We start from the raw sequence: 22,596 nt of genomic DNA, 5'->3' as shown, positions 1-22,596 counted from the left end.
TGTTAATTATGAAGTTACTTTTTTTTTTTTTTTTTGAGACAGAGTCTCACTTTGTTGACCCAGGTATAGTGCAGTGGCATCATTGTAGCTCACAGCCACCTCAAACTCCTGGGCTCAAGTGATCCTCCTGCCTCAGCCTCCCTGCAAGCACATGCCATCACACTGGCTCATTTTCCTATTTTTTCTGGAGACAGGATCTTGATTTTGCTCAGGCTGGTCTCCAACTCCTGAGCTCAAGTGATCCTCTTGCTTCTGCCTCCCAGAGTGCTGGGATTACAGATGTGAGCCACCTCACCCGGACGAAGTTACATAGTTTTAACTGAAACTTTTGAGAATGGGAGAAAACTGGCAAGTTTAGTGCCAGAAAGACCAATGTAATAAAACTAGTTACAGTGGTTTTGTGTGTGTGTGTGTGTGTGTGTGTGTTTTAAATAAAGTGCCCTAAAAGTGTTTTACAATGCAAGAGGAGATAAATCCTCATGTCTGTCCATGAAGGGTGACAATTTTAGTAGTACTTATTTGTCAGGCTTCTTGTGATAAATGTAAATATATTTTCTTTTTTAAATGAACTGAATTATTTGTTTCAGTTCTTTGGTTGTAAGCATTAGTCATTATTACATAATAACTTTGGTAAAGCTTTAAAAGTACATTGCTAATACATGAAACAATTTATTTTGTCTTTAGTGGTGGAACAGGAGTGTAGGAATAGAAGTCTCACATTGAAAACCATTTTTAAGTATCTTAGCCATTTTGGAGTGCATGTGGGGGTTAAGTCTCAGTTTGGCTGATGTCTACAGGACATTTGCTAATGTTCGTCTACTTTTCACTTCCCTTGCAAAGAAAAGAAGAATCAAAAAAGAAATAGAACAAACTTAGTTAGATTTGACCTTTGGATAATGGACGTATGAATCCCAAAGGATCTGAAGACATTTATCACATGAAGCCAGCATTTGGATCTTGGAAGAAATAAACTGTTAACATGGCTGTTGCTTTTGTTTTTGCATCTGATCTGAAAGGAGAGTAGTAGGAAAGAGAAGCGAGCAAGTTGGAAGAGCTCAGTTGTGTTTTCAGCGGCTCCTTCTCTGTTATACTTTGTAGGTAAATGGGTAAAACCAGGGCAGAGGTATTTCTTTTAAGAGATGAAACCCAGACTCCAATGACAAAGTTAATTTGTGATGCTCTGAGTTTATTTGACAACTCAGTCGCTTTTTACATATCAACCAGATTGCTGAGCAGATTGTAAGCTCCTTGAGGGCAGACATTGTCTTATTCTTTGTGTGTCCCTGGAGCCCAGTGTTTGGTAGGAAACCAGTAGATAAATGAATGATCAAGTTTACTGAAAAATAAAAGGCTATATCTTTGGGTGAAGTATACTTCGTTAGATAAGAACTAAATTCTTTTCATGTGTGTTAATACGTAAGGTTCCCAGAGAGAGAAGGTCTTCAACAGCAAAGCCAGATGTTGAGCACCCAGAGCCAGATCACAGCAAAAGGTAATGTTTAATTTATAACGACATAAACTAGTACACTTGAAAAATGACATATTTCTGTAAAAATAAAATGGGAGTTTCTTTAAATGAACAAACACTAGAGGAAGAGATAGGAAAGTTGGACTCTTAATATCTAAATTCACATTTTATCAGTGATTTCCCTGTGTTACTCTGATTTGATTCTGTCACTCTGAGACATTACCTGTTTCTTTGGGCATAGTATTAATAGTTGCCTTTTCTAAAAAGACTGAAAGCACTAACTTCCTCCTCCTCCAAAGGGATGTTTTTAGTAATAACTTAAATGTTGCTCATTTTTCCTCGAGGTCCTCTTAAGGAAGTTGTGGCAGTGTTGGGGGGTCCATTAAAAATATTAAATACCAATGACTCTTGAATAACTGCCTGAGTAGAACTTAATGAAATAAGTTACATTGTATTCAAACTCCTGTTGAAATTATTTTTGAAATATTTTGGGGTAAAATTTTTGGAAAATTTAATTAAGGCTTGACTTTATAGCCATGAAAAAGTTTTTTTTTAAAAGATAACCTGCTTAAATAGCCCAGAATATTTATTAAACCAAAATTAATTTTATGCAGATATATCTACTGTACAATGTAATAATAGGTTTTCTTTTGGTGAAAGAGAAAGCCAAGTAGCATAGGTATTAGGAAAAGTGGTGGCCACGTAATAACATTTCATAGTTCTTGAACACTGTGTCAGGCATTATTATACACAGTTTAGCGTATCATCTCATTTCAACCTTGTAAGGACAGACACTGCTGTTATCCCCATATTACAGATGAGGATTTGGTTGCTAAGAGATGAAGTGACTTTGCTCAGGGTGACAGAATTTGAGCCACGGCAGTCTGACTCTGCACTTTAACCCGAACTGATCAGATCATGTTTGTAGCTTCAGGCTTCTAGTTAAAATATGGTAATTTTTAAAAAGATTATTGAAAATCAAGCTTATTAGAGGAGAGCTCTGAGTCCTCAGTATTTCCAATGAAATTTTCCTTATTACTTTTGGATTTTACTTGATCTGTAGCTGTAAAGTCTTTTTTTCTTTCTCTAGTCATGGGAGGTTGTACTGTTTTCTGTTTAGTTGGCCTTCTACCAAGTGTAATATTGCATAGGACCCAACCGCCCAATGCCAAAATAAAAATTAATAAAAGAAATAAAAATTGTCAAAGAACTCTGTCAGCATCAAGTTTGAAAATACAGGTTTTCTTTTTTTCTTTAAGAAATAGCATACCAATAGTGACGGAGCAGCCCCTCATTTCTGCTGGAGAAAACAGAGTACAAGTACTGAAGAATGTGCCATTTAACATTGTCCTGCCCCACGGCAACCAGCTGGGCATTGATAAGCGAGGCCACCTCACAGCTCCTGATACCACAGTCACGGTCTCCATAGCAACGATGCCTACCCACTCCATCAAGACCGAAAGCCAGCCACATGGCTTTGCTGTGGGCATCCCTCCAGCAGTCTACCACCCCGAGCCCACCGAGCGTGTGGTAGTTTTCGACCGGAACCTTAGTACTGACCAGTTCAGCTCTGGTGCTCAACCCCCAAATGCCCAACGGCGGACTCCAGACTCGACTTTCTCAGAGACCTTCAAGGAAGGCGTTCAGGAGGTACAGGAAACAAAAACATCTTCCCCAGACGGCTGTGTGTTTGTATAAGTATTGGGTTTCACCTTTTCCTTGTTATGTAAGCTTGAAACTCAGCCTCAAGTGAATGGATTAGGAATAAAAGATTTTTTTTTTTTAAGAGAAAAGGCCCATGGGTATAATTTGTAAACTAAATCTATAAAACCAGAAATTATTATGAAGGGCACATGGCTAATCTTACCAGCAGCTGAGTTAACAACTATGATTTCAGCTAAGTGATTTGCAGGATAAAGAGAAAGAGAACCCTGCACATAATCTTCCATTGACAACAGATGGAGTCACATTTTCAGCATTTGTCCTAGACCAAAGCAAGCTCCCCTGCAACTGGTCTTAATATAAAACGATTTATTGTGTCTTTGGTGCTTCTTGGTTGACAGTATAGTCAGGGAGATGGGTAGACCACAAAAAGTATATGAAATTTACAAATTAATTCCAAATAGTTCTGAAGGTTTTATGATGAGGAGTACCTCACTCAGATAAAAGTTAGGGGCTGAAGGTCTTTGAACCGGGTTTAATGTCTCAGTGGGGGAGAAGAGCATTTATCTCTGCTTAGAAGTAGAATAGTAGCCTTTCCTGAGAAAATGCACCCAATCCATCCAGCCATGGTGTGAACTTGATACTGTATCTTAACTTGGTACAATGATAGGGTGACTCCAAAAAGTCATGAAATTTTGGTTGTAGATTGTGGAGTTTGAACAGAATTGGGATACGTGAGAAAGATGGAAAAGGGGGGTAGTGAGTCCCAAGCACTTGGTGGGTGCACCTACATAGGTTGTCCTGATTTACTTGAGTGGTATATATAAGTGGATAGTTCCTTTTTTTAGTTTTCTTTTTGTTAATTTTAGAAAATTTTTGTAGATTGAAACTTTTTATTTGAAAATGAATATTGAATGGGTAGTGGGTTGCTGTATGCCACATCTATTCGTGCTGTACCAGACCTTGGTCTGTAGTAACGATGGTAACCAGTTACATAGTTGTGGCTCACTACGTTGATATTTCAGGTTTTCTTCCCCTCGGATCTCAGTCTGCGGATGCCTGGCATGAATTCAGAGGACTATGTTTTTGACAGTGTTTCTGGGTAATAGTTGCCTTTTAATTCGCAGCTTTTATGACTTACTCCTCTTTTGTTAATTTGATATTGATAAATCAGAGGTGGCTTTAGCGGGCTTTCACTTTTATCTTGCTATGTTTACTGTGGTAATATCTTGGGTAGAGGACATCTGCTTCAGGGCATTCAATTTTGAACTTTGTTTCAAGTCTCCTTAATTCTTGGTGTTGGTGCTTTTGCTTTCCTTTGGTTTCTTTCTGCGATGGTAGTGGAGTGGAGTTTAACAGGGGTATAGGGGATTAAGTTAGGTCTCTGAGGTCCTTTCTGTTTCCAAAACTGTATAATTAGGTGAGAATTTAGGAGTAAGGTCAAATGAATAAAGGCTTTTATATTTTTATTAGCCTCACTAATGATAAAATAAAGTCGTGTTTTTTCTGACTTGACAACTACTTTTTAGCCTCACAAAATTGTATCTCTGGGAATATTAGTATTTTTCCAATTTAATTGGAACTCCTTCAGATTTTTAAAAAGTCTAGGGTTTCATTTTATAATTTTTGCCTTGTGTGGTTTTTTACGTGTTCTATTTTGCTGTAGAAATTTTATTTTTAAATTCTAGGATTTTATGGGAATTATAGACCTGCCTCAAGGTCCATGAGTCACAAACTGAAATGCCTTTAGGGTTTAGGATAGGGGTCAGCACACAGTTTTCTGCAAAGGGTCAGATGGTAACTCCTTTAGGCTTGGTGGGCCATACAGCCTCTGTATGTTTTTGCAACTACCCAGCTTTGCTTTTGTAGTGCAAAAGCAGCCATAAATAATACATAAAGAAATGGTGTGGCTGTATGCTAATAAAAGATCTATTTACAAAAAATAGATGTAATTTGCTGACCCCTGGCCTAGGAAGGTTATTAAATAACTTTAGTGGCACATATGGGTGGTAGCATTAGATAATGGGTAATAGAATTGTGGAGTGCCCATCTAAAGACATTTAAGTTACAAATAAAAACAACAAAAAAATGTTGTGCAGGCCAAATTGAATTTAATTAGAGGACTGCCAACCACCTGTTTGCAAGCTCTGCTAGATAAATAACAGATTGGCAGCTTGTGAAGGTTTCCTTCCAAAGTCCTTTTCATTTATTGGTATCTTTAATATCCTTAGCCCCAAAACATCTAATTGTTAGTATCCATCACATTGTAGAAATTCTAGTTGGCAATTTGTAGTCACACATGAGAGATTTCAGGATTTATAGTTGGTAAGACTTTTGTTTCAGATTTCATTTATCATGAAAAAGTAGCAAATGCTAGTTATAATATGGTGTGGTCAGTTGGATGTTTCCTGGCAGTCTGCTATCTCAGTACATCCACACTGAAGCATTTCCAGATTGTGTTAAAGTATGTAGATAGGAACCTTCCAATAAAGTGGATCAGAGATGTATGACTTTTTTTGTCCTTTAGGAACAACTTTGAATATACCCTAGAAGCTTCAAAATCACTTCGACAGAAGCCTGGAGATAGCACTATGACATACCTGAACAAAGGCCAGTTCTATCCTGTCACCTTGAAGGAGGTGAGCAGCAATGAAGGAATCCATCACCCCATCAGCAAAGTCCGAGTAAGTTGTGCTCTGAATTCTGTTCTCTAGGAAGGCTAGTTCGAGCCTAATATTTCCAGGCCTGAAGTAGATCTGAATGAAGGCCTGAAATTACAGTTTTAAGCCTTATTTGTGAACGATAATACTAAATAAATTTTCCAAAAGATACTCACCCTGTAATATCTTTACATTGCAATACATTCTCTCTCACAGAGTGTGATCATGGTGGTTTTTGCTGAAGACAAAAGCAGAGAAGATCAGTTAAGGCATTGGAAGTACTGGCACTCCCGCCAGCACACGGCCAAACAAAGGTGCATTGACATCGGTAAGCCGCCAGGAGCCTGCTTCTGTTCCCAGAGGTGCAAGCATCCAGTTTTCTAAATCCAGTTATTTTTGGCAGTGATCAACTTCCTGCCAAAAGCATTTGAATTTTTATGCCAGCCACTAATCTGTTCCAAACACTGTCCTTGGCCTCCTGGAACCAGTGCTCTCACCCCGACTTCCTTCACAGGACATGTGCCCAGGCAGTGGCTTCTCATAGGAGGCTGGGGCAAGAAGCCGTATGGCCAGCTAACGTGACAGTGTCCCCACTTTTCAATGGGCCATTTTTTTGGAGGGTAATGTCTTGTGTAAGAGATTCTGATTATTATTTGGTGATGATGATACGATGGAGACAAAAACAAATAAGTAAAAGAAAATGCTGCTGATGTGCAGTTGCCTAACAGTCTTCCCTAGTCATCTGCTGAACGGTATTTCTAGTTTCTTACATCTGCGAATAAACCCAGGGATGCACCACTTGGGGTATAACAGCAAACCCAAGCAAATCTGTAGTCACTGAAGTAGCTTTATGTCTATTCTTGTTGTTTATATGGTTTTCATATAAAACCATTGTCTGTATCACAGATGGCTGTTAATGTCAATGTTACTTTTTTTCTTTACCTTTTGTAATGCTCATGTTCTCTTTTCAGAAGAATTAAAACTGAGTTCTAATCTTGGTTCTGCAGGCTACTTTTGTGACCTTGGGACCATTATTTAAACTTTTTAGACCTAAATTTCTTAATTTTGATATAATGGAATTGAATTAAATATATCTAAGCTTGCCTTTATTACAAAAATTCTGTGATTCTTTTACTTTTTGAACTTCTTTTAATGCAACAAAATATCAATTTAAATTGTCCAGAGGTGGTGAAAACAAAACTGGAATCTTACTTTGAGCTGCTGTAATCTCATGTTGAAACTAAAAATCCTGAATTTCTTTTTCTTTTTCATCACTTCCTATAGCTGACTATAAAGAAAGCTTCAACACCATCAGCAACATTGAGGAGATCGCTTATAACGCCATTTCCTTCACCTGGGACATTAACGATGAAGCAAAGGTAGGTGATGGAGCCGGTTCTGTGTCTCCAGCTGTTGGAGACGTGGGAGGAGCCTAATTATTGGACAGCTGATTTCTTAATGATGGTTTAATGTGTTTTCATTCTTGGATGTTATGAAACTACCCTTTCCCCCTTCGTAGCCTCCTCCAGAACAGATCATTTTTGTTGGTGTACTTCAACACGTGGAATCCACCTGCACACTTCAGGATGGAGCTGGGCTGTGCGGCTCCTCAGTGCTTAACCTTGAGTCTCACTCCTCATTCGCTTCATTTCCTCGTTTGCAAAGTGGAGTTAATACCTGCCTCCTCCCTCAGTTCTAGGATGATGCAAGGATGAGTGAAAACGTTCCTATCAAACTGTTGGAGCTTCTTCGAAAAAGGCTCTCAAATACAAGTTACCATTAGCAATACTCTCTTTCTTATGGTTACCTTGTGACTGCAACTCAGTGCCAAATTCTCCTATCTTGGGCTTTTACAATTGAGGAATTGCCTCCAATTCAGATGGTCATTTGGGTAATTCTAATTGGAGATTTTAGTGCCCTCTAAGTCCTTTCTGCCTCCCACAGCATACTTCCCTTTTAGTATAATTGCTCTGTTCACCAAATTATTAAAATTCTGCTATTTATTCCTTTCTTTGGATGGCTTTAAAAATTGGGAGCTCAAGGAACACAATAGAAACAAGTTATTTTTTGGACAGTTGTTAAAATAAGGTTGATCTTTAGTTTTTGTCACAATATTAGGGGTACTGTTCTCTCAAGGACCCGATACACAGTGATGTTCCACATTCTATCCTTTTTCAGACTCTACTTTTTATTTTTTCTTTTATGTATTCAACAAGAATTTTAGTAACTTACGGAATAAGACACCGTATTAGGTAGGTGCTGAGCGTTAGAGTTTCATCTTAGACTGCCCGAGATTGCTTTTAAAAATCATATGACTGAGTTCTTGAGAGTCATGTTAAGCTTGTATTGTATTTGTTTTGTTTTCTTGTTGTGGTCATCGTGTCCAAGGCAAAAGTGTGTCTTTAAGACTGCAGGATGTAGTCGGTTGGGCCCACCGGCCTGTGAGGAGTCTTGAGTGATTGTAACTGCAGGCGGGTTTTCCTGCTGGTCACCGCGGCACACGGCATCAGCAGGCTGCTTTGTCCCGAGTTTGGTTAAGCAGTGAATTCACTGCTGGGGAGCTACCTGTGGAATGATAAACTTTCCATCTTATATAATTACTATGACAGTTATTTTAAAATTAAATATCCCAGTAGGACTCGGTGCACTGGTACTAAGAACAGCCTATAGGAAGAGTTGGTCCTGTGCTCCTCAGATGCTTCTGTTCTTAAAGCAAATGGGAGCAAGACTTCCTGGCTGCCCCCGGGGACTAGCTGAGAAATGAGGCGGTGGCGATGAAGGGCGCACAGGCCTGATTTCGCGTTTTTGACTTGTTTGTGACCTTGATCAGCCCCTCAGTTCACTGGCTCAGCTTTTCCCCCTCGCTCCCCCTAGAAAATGTAAAAAGCTCTAGTGGCCAACTGGTTCCTTTGTTGGGGTGTTGTCAGCATTAATAGGCACTTGTCAGAGGCTCGGAGATGTTGGCTGAAAGGCCCTGCGTGTGGGCAGGGTGCGTGGTGTGTGTGATGTGTCACGGCAGGGCGGCAGTGGGAAAGCCCGGATGACGGCAGGGATAATGGCAGGCTTCATTCCGGAGGCCTGCAGCATGCTTGTCGTGGAGAGAAATGTTGTTGGAGGAGCGTCTTAAGTAGGCTTAATAGCGTCGCTAATTGATGTAGGTAAATTCAGTTTCATTTCCTCTTCCAGACCCCCAGCACTGATGTGATTCTGAGCCTTCGCCTGCTCCCAGAAGGGTGCTGGGCCCTTTCTTAATGAGGCTGCCGCCTTTTGAAGCTGATATCAGGCATCAGCTTCAAGTGTGTGTTGCAATTAAGTATCTAGATTTTTTGCTTTCCCTGGCCAAGTTGATGTTTTCTGTTTTTGTACTTAGAGTAATTAATGCCTCAGGGCAGCTAGAGTGAACAAGTGTACATGCAGAATCCTGTATAATTGGTTTCTTTTTAAAATACTTTTTTCTGAAAATATCTACTGTCCTTGCCCACTTTTCTGTTCTCATTTAGGATACATTTGTTGATTTTTTTTAATTTTTAAATTTATAATTGGCACATGATGTTAGAAATATTTATGGGACATTTGTTGATTCTTAATCCCAGTTCCTTTTCCTCCATAGTCATAGGGGTCTACTGGAGCCATGTGGCATTTCTCCCTGCTCCCCTTTTTAATGTTTACCCTTTTGGCCAGGCCAGGATGAGTGAAGCCAGAACTCTGGCCCGGTGTCAACATCTGACTTTTACCAGTAGCTTCTGCTTTTCTCTTTGGAGGTGACACTATATTGAGGACATATTAGGTTGAACCCTAAAGGTCTTGGATTGTATTCCACTCTGGGAAAAACACTTCCCAGGCTAGGACTCATCTCATACGCCCCCGTGCACACCCTGGTCATCAGCATAAACATATGCCTGCCATCGCCACGGGAACTTTAAGAAGTTGTAGAACCTGGCCGGTCGCGGTGGCTCACACCTGTAATCCCAGCACTTTGGAAGTCCAAGGTGGGAGGATCGCTTGAGGTCAGGAATTTGAGACCAGCCTGGACAACATAGCAAGACCTTGTCTCTACAAAAAATAAAAAAATTAGCCAGGTGTGGTGGTGTGTCCCTATGGTCCCAGCTAGTCAGGAGGCTGAGATGGGAGGATCACTTGAGCACAGGAGTTTGGGGTTGTAATGAGCGATGATTGTGCCATGGCACTCTAGCCTGGGACCCAGAGCAAGACCCTATCTCAAAAAAAAAAAAGTTATGGAACTTGTGAAAAATCATTTGTTTCCAAAGCGATGAAGGAGAAGGAATTTGCTATGAAAAGCAGAAATATCTTAGAAACTGTCCCCCAGGGGGCACCGATCTATCTACTACGTAGACCTATTTTGTTCCTTTTATTTTCCTCTCATAAAATTGGAGAGGTTGGGTAGTTAGGTGTCTTTTAAAGAGTCAGAAGCATCTGGACAGGTTAAAGTTCATCAGCCATTCATGTTTCATTGTGAAATAACTGAATCAGATTTCCTCCCTCCTGATGCACAGCTGAGGTCAGCTGCTTGAGGTAATTTTGGCAGGGAGAAGAGCAATTGCCTTTGAAGCAGTGAAAGATGGAGCTCTGCTAAGGTGCAGAAGTTTAGAATTTGTAGGGCAGGACATGAGGGCACTGGTCACCTGGAGAAGAGAGGACCAGGAGACAGGGGCCGGGGTGCACACAGCAGGGTGGCAGCAAGGTAGACGCACACTCAGCCCTGTCAGCGTTTTCTCTAGGGCCAGCTGTGCATTTCTGCAGAAATTCAGACCTTTATCCAACCAACACCTGAGTGCCAGTGTGTTCAAGGCACTGTGCTGGATCCAGGCTACTAACACTAGTACTGGAGTTCAGGTAGATTGTGAGTTACATGGGCTTTTGTGGGCCTGAGATCCTAAATATGACATCATGATTTCCACGGAAAAATGTGTTTATACCACTTTGCAAATGAACTTTGGGGACACAAACAATTTATAAAGTGGGGCTCTCTGTTCTGCAAGTTTCAGTATTTTCTAAACCAAGTGAGTCATCCTGAATAGGCTGCACCTCTTGGCCCAGAGTTTAATTTCTTGCTTGGGTTGTAAACCTTAAGAGTTTACGACAACACTGAGATTCAGTTAGTGATATGAAGTAAGGACCTCTCAAAGCCTGAAGATCTAAAATAAATAGAAGAAAAAGAAGTTAGAGAGAGAGAGAGAGAGAATTAACTGCTCTGAGTGCCTGCTACGTAGTAGGCACTGTGCTCAGGGGCCTCACCTGTGCTCACTCAGTGAGGCCCCGCCGCTGCTCAGTGTCCGGAGAGCAGCGCTGCGTCCTCCAGATGGTTTTGTGTTTGCTGCTCGTCGTCAGAACGAGGCCTTTTCTGAAGAGGCCAGAGTCTAGACCGCGAAGTGGGTAGGAAGTGGTCTTGACAGGGGAGATTATTTAAAAGCATAAGAATTCTTATTCACAGAGCAACGTTATGGACTCACTAATACAGATTCTTCCAGTAGAAGAGCCCTTTTTCTAGTAAGAAATAATTTACTTTGCCTGTTGGATGAGTAATGTCGAAATACAGAGGAGTGGGAATAATAAACCGAAAAAGCAGCCGTGTTGGAGTCCAGTGAGAATCAGGCAGTCGACTCGGAGGGAGCAGGTAATCTGGGACACGAGAGGAAGGAACGTCTGTTGGTGGGATGGGAACATCTTTGGTAGAGCTAATTGGACCGTATATACTACAGCTAGCATGGCAAGTAGGAAAACTGCTGTGGTCGAAGCAAAGCTCACGAGTTCTTTGGCTATCTCTGTGTAGGTGTGACCGTCGTGAATAGGAAGCAGACTTCTAAAGGATGCCGTGAATCCCAGGAGACAAAATACCTAGCTGATGGGTTTTTTCTAGTGGTAACATCTAAATCCTTGTATCTAAGGTAGCTTTTGTTGCAGCTGCCATTCACACATTTCATTTTCAAAATATTAATGGCAAAGAGCTTCCTGTCAAACGAGTGCCAGCACCCTCTGGAGGAGTAGCGGCAGAGAGGTCCTTAGACATGGGTCTGATTTTGTTTTACTGTACTGTGTGTTCCGTGGCTTAAAACGCCCTGGAGATGTGGGCATTTCTCCTGCAGTGCCGCTGTGGGAGCTGGTGGCTTTTTGTAAGTCTTTATCGCACCTTCAGAGGGAAGCTCTTCGGCCCAGTTTGTGATGGTGTCGCTTACGGGCAGATGGAACTGCATCCCTTTCTTGGTGGCGTGAGCTTATCTCTGGCCGTGACAGAGCCAGTTTCCGCACACTTGTCTCTTCCCGGTTCCGTGGTGGCAGGGGTGGTCAGAGAGAGCACAGAATCAGACCCTCCTGCTCCCTGGGAAACCCTGTCAAATAAGACAACTGTGCATTGACTTTTTATTATCATCTGTCAGCTATACGAAGGCATTCCAAGGCACTCGCAAGGGTTGTCCCTAAGAGCCAAATGGTTCATGTCATGGAAGGCTCGTATTACGAAGGAAAGAGGATTAAAATGGAATTTGGAGCCCAGATGGAGTAACTAGGAGCTTTACCGTGAGGGAGCCGAGTGGATGGAGCTTTGGTATCTGTCCCCTTTGTCTCCTTGTCTCAGCAAAAGCCCGTGGAGTTCCTGGCGAGGATTATCAAGGCTCGCAGAGTTCACTCTGTAAAAGAGGGGTGGAACCTTTCTGGCAACTTGAACTTAAGACTTTTTGTGTGTGCTTGTGGGATGCAGGTTTATGGGTTTAATAACAGTTTGTTGTTTTGTCTAAGCATAATATTTGGAATTCGTTGTGAGAGTAATTTTTAATTTGTTTGGACTGAACATATTGCTTGCATTTATAGGGATTCCATTCTGGTGAAGCATCAGTCAAGTGTGCCATTAAAATAAGGTGTTGCCGTGTTTGGTTCCATTAAGCAGGGACAGGTTTGGTTTGTTTCACAACTTTAAATTTCCAGTGTGAATAGGAGGGAGGAGAGAAGTGAGTCAAGTATCTTACTTGCAATCGCAATTAAATGAAGGCAGGAGATTTAAAACTATAAGTGTGTACTCCCTGGCCTCAATAGAGAAAGACATCAGGAAGCACTGTTACTTTTAAAACAAAGGATGAGAGACTCTTCGAGTCTAGGCGGTTCCCAACACTGGCTCGGGTGAACCAGATTATCTGTGTGCTTCTGTCCTTAGACCCCAGAGAAAACTCAAGGTGGTTGTGGAGGCTTCCAAATGGAGAGTCATTCGACTCCAGGGGTTTTCTTTTATGAGGTTTGAAAATACGTATTTATTAAAATAAATAAAATTTTTTTTGTACCATAGAGATAGTCATATTCCTTTATAAGGAATGAATAGTCTTTAAGTTGTAATTCAATCAGTGTTGGAAATAACAAGAAAATTTTCTCGATTGGAAATTTGTGGAGAATGCCTTTCATTAGGTGATATGGAACAAGTTCTTGCTTTGAAGAAGCTGTTCTGGGTATGATCGTGAGGAAGATTTCTCCCTGAAACGTCCTCTTTTTTTTTTTTTTTTTAAGCTAAGTCTGTTGGACTTTTGCTCAAAAGCATTTCAAGGAGTATACTCTGAAGCGTCTGTGCGGATGTAAAATAAAATACATTGAGTCATGGTGGAACTTTAGAACACACAGGTAACAATAGCGCGCATTTATCACGGCACATGCCCGAGGGTAAGGGCCAGGCGTGAGCTGTCTCTGATTGGACAGGGACGCGCTTGGCAGCTGAAGAAAGCTTTAGTTTGGTAGTGAAACTCGCGTCTTGTGAAACGGGTTTCAAGCACCCATGACTACGTAGACTCTGTCTGTGCCGTCATTTGAATTCGTTTTTCTTTTCTTTTCTTTTCTTTTTCTTTCTTTTTTTTTTTTTTTTGGTCAAATTTTCCCCCTTCCTCCACTTTGCCACTGTCAAGAAACATTGAGCTCCTCTAGAGAACTTTCTTCTTTGACAGCTTGTCACCCTAATCCTCCCTCTCCTCGGTCCTTCCTGGAAATTCCATCTACGGTGGCTTTCTAAGTGTGTCATTTCTACCAGTTTTGCTGCCTAGAAACAAGCGGAGAGCTTTGACTCTGGCCTGACGGCGGTAGGGCTGTTGGGTAAATCGGCATAGCGATTTCAAGGCAGCCCGGGGCCTTGGGGTTCAGGTCTCTCCCAGGCGGCTCTTCCGCCTGCAGGGCTCCCAGGCCTTGAGTAAACACAGTGAACGCTCTGCATTAATTTAGGGACTTTTTCTTTAGCTTTTCCTTTTAAGGGGAAAATACCTTGTAATTAGAACTTTTGGTTGGAAGTCAGCTGCCTGCCAGGTCTCCCATTTCTGACCCACAGGCCTACTTGTCCTGTTCTGGACCTAGTGATGGTGGAATGTGGTCCGTGTTTGCCTTGTGTCGCACCTGCACCCAGTTCTGCATATTTCAGAGTAAACATTCTACTTATTTGGGACAACAGGTGCCAAATCACTTCATCTGCCAAGTGTCCTTGGGTTCAGCAGGTCCTGCTTACAGGATCTGACGGAGGGAAGAGAGCATGCAGGTACTTCCAGATCATTCTTTTCTCTGCCTCGCTTTTATCTCCATGACTTTTCCCCTGGCTCCCTGCGCTCGGCAGAAACCAAGACCACGTGTGGGCGGTGTGGGAAGGCGGCGGTGTGGCAACAGCCAGGCTGCTGACTCGTCCTTGTTGTTCTTCAGGGAAACGCCCCACGTCAATGTGGGAAGATTTCAAGTTAGCGCTTCTCTCTTCCCACATCCCTGTTCTCCCCACCCCCTCCTCCCAGGTCTGTTGCCTTGGTGGGCACTTGGTAGTCTGAGAAATAGCACCAGTGCTGGTTGTCACTTGAAGTCTTCCTGTTTGTGGCTAGCCTCCTGCAGTGGGATATTTCTGTCACCTCCCATCATTAGAGTGGCAAGGAAGTGGGACGTCCAGGATTCTCTGACGAGTCGGTAGTGGAGCTGGGCTCTGCTTCTGAGTTTATGACTCAGTCTCTGATACCTTCTTGGGCTTCATGGATCGACGAAACCCACACACATGGAGTCAGAAGCGGGAACCGGGGGCTCAGACAGAGCTAAGCTAACAGTGTTGGTGTGTGTGTTTGTTTTGGTTTGGGGGAAGGAATGCTGATCATGATTAAGTGTCTGCTGTATAATGTTCAATAAAGATTTCTGGCTAATTAGGCTTTAGCCAAGAGTTGGATCTTGAGTTCTCAGTTTAAACTGTTTCCCACACCACTGGCTTCAGATAGAATGTATAACTTCATATACATGTATTAGAAAAATGGTGATTTTGTTCGCTTTTATTAGTGCTGTTGGACTTGGGGTCAGAATAACTACATTTTGAACCTCACATTTTAGTGTTGGTTGTCAGGAGGTTTCTACAAAACTTTCTTAGAGCAATCTTTTTGACTGATTTGGAGGAGAATTAAGTTGAAAATTTTTTCTAGTTTACATTCAATTTAGTAGATCAGTTACATTCTAGGAACATTATAGATATTAATCTGTATTTGGCTACGCTGAATTTAAATACTAGAAAGAGTTAAAGTGACAAAGGTTCCGAGAGGCAGCTGGGACCATGTCCAAGATGGCTGCAGCTGTCTCTGACGGAGCCACGCCGGCAGCTAAGTCTCGTGACTTATGTGAAGTCAACTAGGAAGTTTGGCACAGACTGGCTATTTGGTTTGAAATGTAGGGACCTTTAATTTCATGCCTCATGCTCCCAAAACAACCTGCTCAGAACCATGTGTAGGGTCACCTTTTCCCTAAGTGTTTGTACTTCACCAAACAGTGTTTCCATTAGGTGCTTCTCCTGCTTCACTTCGTGTCTGTCATTGTAGCGGTGTGGCCTCCAGAAAAGGGCTTTGAGGTTGGGGTCAGGAGATGTGGGTCCTGGCTTTGGCTTTGTCACCTCTGTTACTGTGAGTCTTTTACTGACTGTGTCTTTAGAGTAGAGCCTCAACCACAGCTTGGCAGTGTCTCTCTTGAGTTAAACGCTTTGATAGCCAGAGACTATGCACTGTATGATACTCCTGGGAAAGGTGAATGTTTCTAGGCTAAACAATAAGGATACATGCATTTTTGGAACTTAAAACTTTTTCAGTTACCAGCTTTCTGAAGCATCTTCCATAGTTAAATCACTTTTCTTTTTTCTTTTCTTCCTTCTAACAGTTCTTTTCTTGTAATATTTACCAGCAGTTAGAATGCATTTGATTGCTTGAGCCCAGGAGTTTGAGGTTACTTTGAACTATCATGACGCCACTGCAGTCTAGCCTGGGCGACGGAGGAAGACTCTGTCTCAAGAAAAAAAAAAGAACTCATTTGAAACTTTTAATTGGGCGTTATAACACAAATGGGAATATATAATATTGACGCAGAGCACACTCCCAGCTCTCTAGGCTGATACTTTCGCAAAAGCCTGCTGTGTATACTCTGATTTGCAAAAGCAAAACACCATTCTGCTTTGAAGTTTTTTTCTTCCTCTCATTGTAGGCCTAGTTTATTTCACTCATTTCTAACATCCTTCCAGGAAATTCTACACAAGATAATTTATCTACTGCTACTATGTAGAAGAACTGGCTTACAGAGTCATGTTGCAGAGTTATCTTCCCTAACTGCATATTCATTCATTCAGCCAGTTTTTCATTGCACTGCTCCGTATAAGCACTGGGAGGAATAAAAAAGTGATTAAAGCATCAAGCCTGTCCCCAGAGGAGATCACACTCTGTACACTGATACATGTCATAAGTGCGGTTAAAAACATGCTCTGGTGATTTCCAAGGAAAAAGTACTTTCAGCTAAGGGAATCACAGAAGACTTTGACTGTGGAATATTTTTGTCAAGGATGATTGATTGGACCTCTTTTCTTTATCCTGACATTTCCCCCCACAGCATAGCTATTGTAAATTTAAGTGCAAAAGAGACAATTGAAACAGCATAGTCCGAAGAGGTGCTTTGACGCACCAAGGCCTTGACGTTGGGTAGTGCGGGAAGAAACATTCGCAGGCCTGTCTCTTGTGCAGCACTAAGGCACACAGGGTCTGAGAGGGTCATGGATGTTACCACATCTGTAAATGCAGCAGAAAGCTGTAAATGAAGGGATAACCTATATTTAATTATTGAATAAGAAGTTTAGGTACCTGCAGTTTTTGTAAAGAAAGATGGTCACTGTAGACAGCATTTGAAAGTGTAAAAGTGGACACGTGCAACAGGAAACTGTCATGGCCTGTGACGAGGATTTCCCAGAACCTTCCCTTACATATCTCAGGGAGCCTCTAATACCATAATCTTTTCAAAAGTAATTCAGGGGATACAAATAGTTTTTTTATTCTGCAAATATTTATTTAATGTTCAGTATGTGTGAAAAACTGCTTGGCATTTTAGATTCTACCCAGATGACCTAGAAGTTCAGGTCAGCCTAGAGGAAAGATGTGAGCACAAATAACTTGTGAACTTGGGCAGTGAGTTACCTAACAACCTCCAAGCCTTGATATCCTTGTCTATAAAATCGGGCCAGAATAGTACCCATTTCATGGGTTATTTTGGGGGTCAAAGAGCACATTGTAGAATGGACTACATGTAGCTCAAAGATCCTAGCAGCATGCAGTTTTATTTGGCTGGAGTTTAAGGATTTGGGGGTCATTCATTCAGGAATTGTGTATGTCTTATTGGCCAAGCACTGCCAAGATGCCCTGGGAACGCACAGATGAGTAGTACCCAACCCAGTTCTCACAGAACTCAGAATTTAGTGGGAGGATTGCCACTCAGTAAACACAAAGGAATGGAACCTCACTTGGCAGAGGACGATCAGTGAAGGTTCCTTGGGTGGCACCTCAATGGAGTACTAAGGGATAGCAAGAACCAGCCCAGCATTCAGGGCCCAGGATGAGCCTGCCAACTTGACGATGTACGAATGCAGAACTGAAAGCCTGAGGCAGGCAGCGGTGCCGGGGTGCGGGAGGCAGGTCTGGTAGGGACCCCATCATGAAGGCCCTTGTGGGCCCTAGTAAGGAGCTTAGACTTCACCCTCTTAATGAGCTTGTCTGATACAGAGTACCTAAATCAATCAATTTCATCACTTAGCTTCTGACTCAACTACTTATACTTTTTATAACTTTTGACTGATAAATTCCAAGTGCTTTGTTAATGCTTTCTTTTCTGTGAATTAGGAGGATGAAAAATATTTCTGTGATTTCCCTCCACAAATTAAGTCCACTTGCTGAAGTTCACGTATCTAACTACTCTCCTTAGACGAGGCAGTCAGCAAGTTTTATCAGAATTGTGCCTTGGTTTGTGGTGTTAATGATAAAGCCCAAAAGAGCAGGTGATTTGGAGGTTTATAAAATCCGATCTTAGTTGTTTTCACTGCACCTGCGGGAAGGAACCTCTGACCGTGATCTCTGTTGTGAGCATCTGTTTCCTTTTGTCTTTCTTCTTTTTTTCCTCGAGGACTAACAGAGAAGTGGCAACTGTGGACAGGGTTGCTTCCTGGGAGAATCATTATAAATTAGTTCAAGATCTGAGTTCTTGTTGTTTGTAAGCATTTAGAATAAAAATCCATACAGGTTAATCCTTTGATAATGGAAATTAGTTTATTTTGTCATTTTCCTCTCATTTTCAAACTGAGGTTTGAAAACCAAAAAACAAAAAAAAAAGCTAAATCTTTTGAAGCATTCTAAGTACGTGAATTCTCAGCCAAGAATGAGGAACTGTCCTTAGAAAAATGGGCTGGACTTTAAAAAGGAATCTTGCAGAGCATCTTCGGCCTGTTCAGCAGTTTGTTTTTGTGGTTAGTTTTTTTCTCTTCTAATAATTTGGGTGGGAACGTTGGTTGCTCATCTTTTGAGACTACTGTTCCACTTAGTTGAATACAATCAAACTTGTTCTCAAAATATGTGGCAAGGCAGTGTGAAAACAGAAACACCATCTTCTGAGTTCTTACAGTTCCGTTTCAGAGAGCTCACGTCATTCTGGAGAAGGAAGGTTGTACGTCGTTCCGCCTACTCTCAGACTTCTGAAACAGGGCTTTGTAAGAGTGTGCATGTGTGCATGTGCGTGTGTGTCTGTGTGTGTGTGTGTGTGGGAGAGAGAGAGAGAGAGAGAGAGAGAGGAGGAGTTGCATGGGTGAGCATCCATCTTTTTAATTCTTTCCTCTCTAGGAGATGTTGGAGCTTTTTCTGCAATTACGTCAATGGAGAGTATTTGTCTGCATGGTGAAAATGGTCTGAACGCTGTTTTATCCAAATTTGGGCGACTTGGCCTGTTGTCTTGCTCATTCAGGATTGCCCATTAGGTAGAAACAATCTTAAGTGTTAAAACTGTGAGGGACAAAATATGCCCGCCTTGCTGCTTCCACAGGCCCCCGAGGAGAGCTCTGGCTTGTGTTTCTGCACCTGCCGTCTGGCCTGTTTGTGCCCTGCTGGCTAAAGAGGCCGCCCTCCTCGGGTAAGGATTCCCAGAAGCCGGGCTCCTCCTTCAGAGCTCGCCCCGGTCCCTGAGATGAGTGTAGTTTGTCTGGTGGGGACATGTGGCTCCATGGTGAGTGATGCATTCATGAGAAGTACGCACTGGAGAGCTTGCCAGGAAGTCGCTTACATGGAAAGTGGAAATATTAAATTATAAACAGGAGCTCTACCTCCTCCCTTTTTACCACATTGTGATGATGTAAGGGTAAATGGCGTCCAAGCAACTGAGAGAATGGTTTAGATCAGTGGTCACAAACTACAGCTCTCAGGCCGGGCCAGCTAGCTGCCTGTTTCTGTAAATAAAGTTCTATTGAGACACCAGTATACCCATTTGTTCACTCATTGTCTGTGGCGTCTTTTACACTATTCCTGCCTGCACAGTTAAGTGGTTGTATCTGGCCTACACATGCTCAAATATTTACTCTTGCGTGTTTTACAGAGAAATAGTCAACTCCTGGTTTAGATAAGTATATGAAAGGGTATTTTATGTATCTACATTGTACTTCTTAGCCATATTTATTCACTTCTCCTTATGCGTTGTCCTTTTTTTATTAGAAATGTGTGTTAAGCATGTGCTCTGTATCAAGCACCAGAGACAAAGAGATGATTAAGATATTGTCTCCTCAGGGAAGTTATAGTTTAGTGAGGAAGACATCACAAATCATGCCTTGTACTGTAGTCAGGGTTACAACTTTAACCCTGAGCTGAACACATGAGTTGATCCATAAATGTAAACTCCATGAAAATCAAACATGAGTAATAAAAGTAAGAAGTAGAATTTAATAGGTTTGTAATAGGCTTTTTTTCTGGTTAACATCTTATGAACTTAGAGTACTTGAAGATTTGCATGACCTTGTTGAATAGTAAGGTTGAACAAAATGCTTTAATCTATATCTGTTCATTAAATGAATATTCTTATTTGATAGGGCTGTGCCTCTGTAAAAAATTTTTTTAATTTAAAAAATCCTGATTGTATATAAATACAGGTTGAATATCTGAACTCTTTAGAGAAAGGAAACGATGTATTGGGACTTGTTTTAATAATCTCAGAGTTTTGGATCCAAAGGAGACCTTTTATGGATCAAAGTGTGTAAGTATATAGAAGGTTAATCACTTCACAGCAGTGGTTTGATCTTGGCTGATCACTTGAATCACCCGGAAAACAGTCGTGATGTCTAGAACCCACCTAGGCCAGTGAAACCGGAATCTCGAGAGGTGTGGCCAAGGCCTTGGTACGGTGCTCAGTTCTCCCAGGTGACTCTAATTCATCCAGGCTGTGAAGCACAGTTTACAGACGCGTGTCTCACATTCACGTAGAACCACCTGGAGAGCTCGCTGCCCCACAGCCTGCCTGAATGTGCTGATTCAGTGAGTTGGGGGTAGGCACGGGATCTTTGAAAGCCAGTGCTGTGTGAGAATCATAATTTTACGTAAGTAGTTGCTATGGCTACTGTAAATGGCAACCTAACATGGCACTTTTAAAATAATATGATTTATAAAACGTTGATTGGTAAATGTATTGCACACAACTATCACCAGTAAAAAACAGAGTAAGAATATAGGCTTCATCCTCTTTCAATATAAATATATAATCATAGGCATCTGGAGGTCAAAGTGATCTAAAGATCATCTAACTCACCCACCCTTGGACAGGTAAGGACTGTCGCCCAGGGTTGAGGTGCTAGTTAGGACAGAGCTGGGACCAAACTCAGATGCTTTGATTTGCAGACCTGAGCTGCTTCTAGTGACACATGACCTCGTGCTAGAACAGAACACAGGGGCACGTTGCTCCCCTTGCAGCCTCTGGTTGAGGCAAACGTGGCGCCTCTGTCCCGTCAGCACCAGCTCGTCCCCTGGGTTGTCCCGCGTGTTCTGGCCTTGGGTCCTGCCGTAAGAGGCCTTGTGAGCGCTGTCCCTGTTTTCCTTTCTTGGGATCTTCAACCCACTGTCCTTGTTCCTCATGTCCCTGGCCTTCCGTGCTCATATTCCACATCTTTGTCACTATTTACTAGTATATTTGTGTATTTATCTAGGCAAGTGGTGTTTTTAAATGCTGAGTTAGGACTGCTAATTTAGTAAATTTATAACTAATAACTAAATTTATAACTAATAAATAACTAATTCAACAAACTTAAAAAACTGCCAAGTTTGGAAAGAATTGATTTTTAAATAACAGCAAAATGCATAAAAGGAAGAGATGGCACGTAATCATGAACACTAGTGAGAGTAGAGCCTTTCTGAAGGCTCCGTATTTATGCTGATCCTGGCATTTGGCTCCTGCTTATTTTTGCTTTGAATAGAAACTTGATACTGGGACAGAAGGGGAGGGTTAGCTTTTGGGTTGGATTACCATGAAATCCTCTTGTTAAGGGAATATCACTTCGGGTCGGGCTTCCTGGAATTGTTGAAGGTAAAGTCTAACTTTCCCAGGTAGCTGTTTTTGAGTTAGGAATTGAGGCACGTGGCTCAGAATGACAGAAAAGTTTAGATTTTTGCTATTTGGTTGTAAAATGAAAAATATGGTGGTTTGGTTACTTTGTGTGCTCAGTTGTTTGCATGGACAACTTTCTTCTTTTCTTTTCAAACCTAAGTGTGTTCCATAGACTGTCTCCTTACCTCTGATTTGTGTATTTATGGATTATATATGAAGTATGTTCTTAAAGTAGGTAAGAAAAAATACAAAGTCACAGTACAAATTTTCTGTAATGCTATTGAAATTCACGTGTCACGTTTTGCGTATATATCTGGATCTACATCTATTAATAGTTTTTTGTTTGTTTTGAGGAATGTGAGCCAAAGTTTTATTTGTTCACTTCTTGCATTTGAAGTACTCTTCACTGACATCCTTGGCTTGAAATTCTTTGCTGTACTGCTTTAAAAAAATTACGTACAATTTCTTAACATTTAGCAAGTCACTAAGTTCTTAGCACTAGTCATAGTGAAACTTTAATAATTAGCTATGTCTTAAGAAAATGATTCCCATAATTAAAATTTGTTAGAGCCATTTTCAGGGATCTTAACAACTTTAATGTCCTTAAGGCTCGTAACATGGCTTTACTATTGCCAGCTTTTTTTTTTTTTTTTTTTTTTTTTTTTTGAGACAGAGTCTCACTCTCTTGCCCGGGCTAGAGTGAGTGCCGTGGCGTCAGCCTAGCTCACAGCAACCTCAAACTCCTGAGCTCAAGCGATCCTCCTGTCTCAGCCTCCCGAGTAGCTGGGACTACAGGCATGCGCCACCATGCCCGGCTAATTTTTTGTATATATATATTTTAGTTGTCCATATAATTTCTTTCTATTTTTAGTAGAGACGGGGTCTCACTCTTGCTCAGGCTGGTCTCGAACTCCTGACCTCGAGCGATCCACCCGCCTC

General features: G+C 41.6%; 1 protein-coding gene and 1 non-coding gene across 2 annotated transcripts in view; one reads left to right on the top strand and one right to left on the bottom strand.

Moving 5' to 3' along the window:
* GRHL1 (grainyhead like transcription factor 1) overlaps window positions 1–22,596 on the top strand; it is a 47,946-nt gene that overhangs the window by 4,894 nt on the left and 20,456 nt on the right. Inside the window, exons 3-8 of the mRNA XM_069494547.1 lie at window positions 1,422–1,492; window positions 2,728–3,118; window positions 4,156–4,232; window positions 5,658–5,814; window positions 6,007–6,118; window positions 7,075–7,169. Coding sequence (XP_069350648.1) covers window positions 1,422–1,492; window positions 2,728–3,118; window positions 4,156–4,232; window positions 5,658–5,814; window positions 6,007–6,118; window positions 7,075–7,169 — 903 coding nt within the window. The remainder of the gene's footprint in view (window positions 1–1,421; window positions 1,493–2,727; window positions 3,119–4,155; window positions 4,233–5,657; window positions 5,815–6,006; window positions 6,119–7,074; window positions 7,170–22,596) is intronic.
* Window positions 22,220–22,354, bottom strand: LOC138400447 (small nucleolar RNA SNORA33). Its single transcript, XR_011236330.1, has one exon. It is a non-coding gene; the product is annotated as a small nucleolar RNA SNORA33 (small nucleolar RNA).

This window comes from Eulemur rufifrons, chromosome 19 (assembly GCF_041146395.1).
Source record: "Eulemur rufifrons isolate Redbay chromosome 19, OSU_ERuf_1, whole genome shotgun sequence".
Classification (NCBI taxonomy): Eukaryota; Metazoa; Chordata; class Mammalia; order Primates; family Lemuridae; genus Eulemur; species Eulemur rufifrons.
The sequence above is the reverse complement of the archived record's forward strand: the minus strand, read 5'-3'. Positions and strand labels throughout refer to the sequence as shown.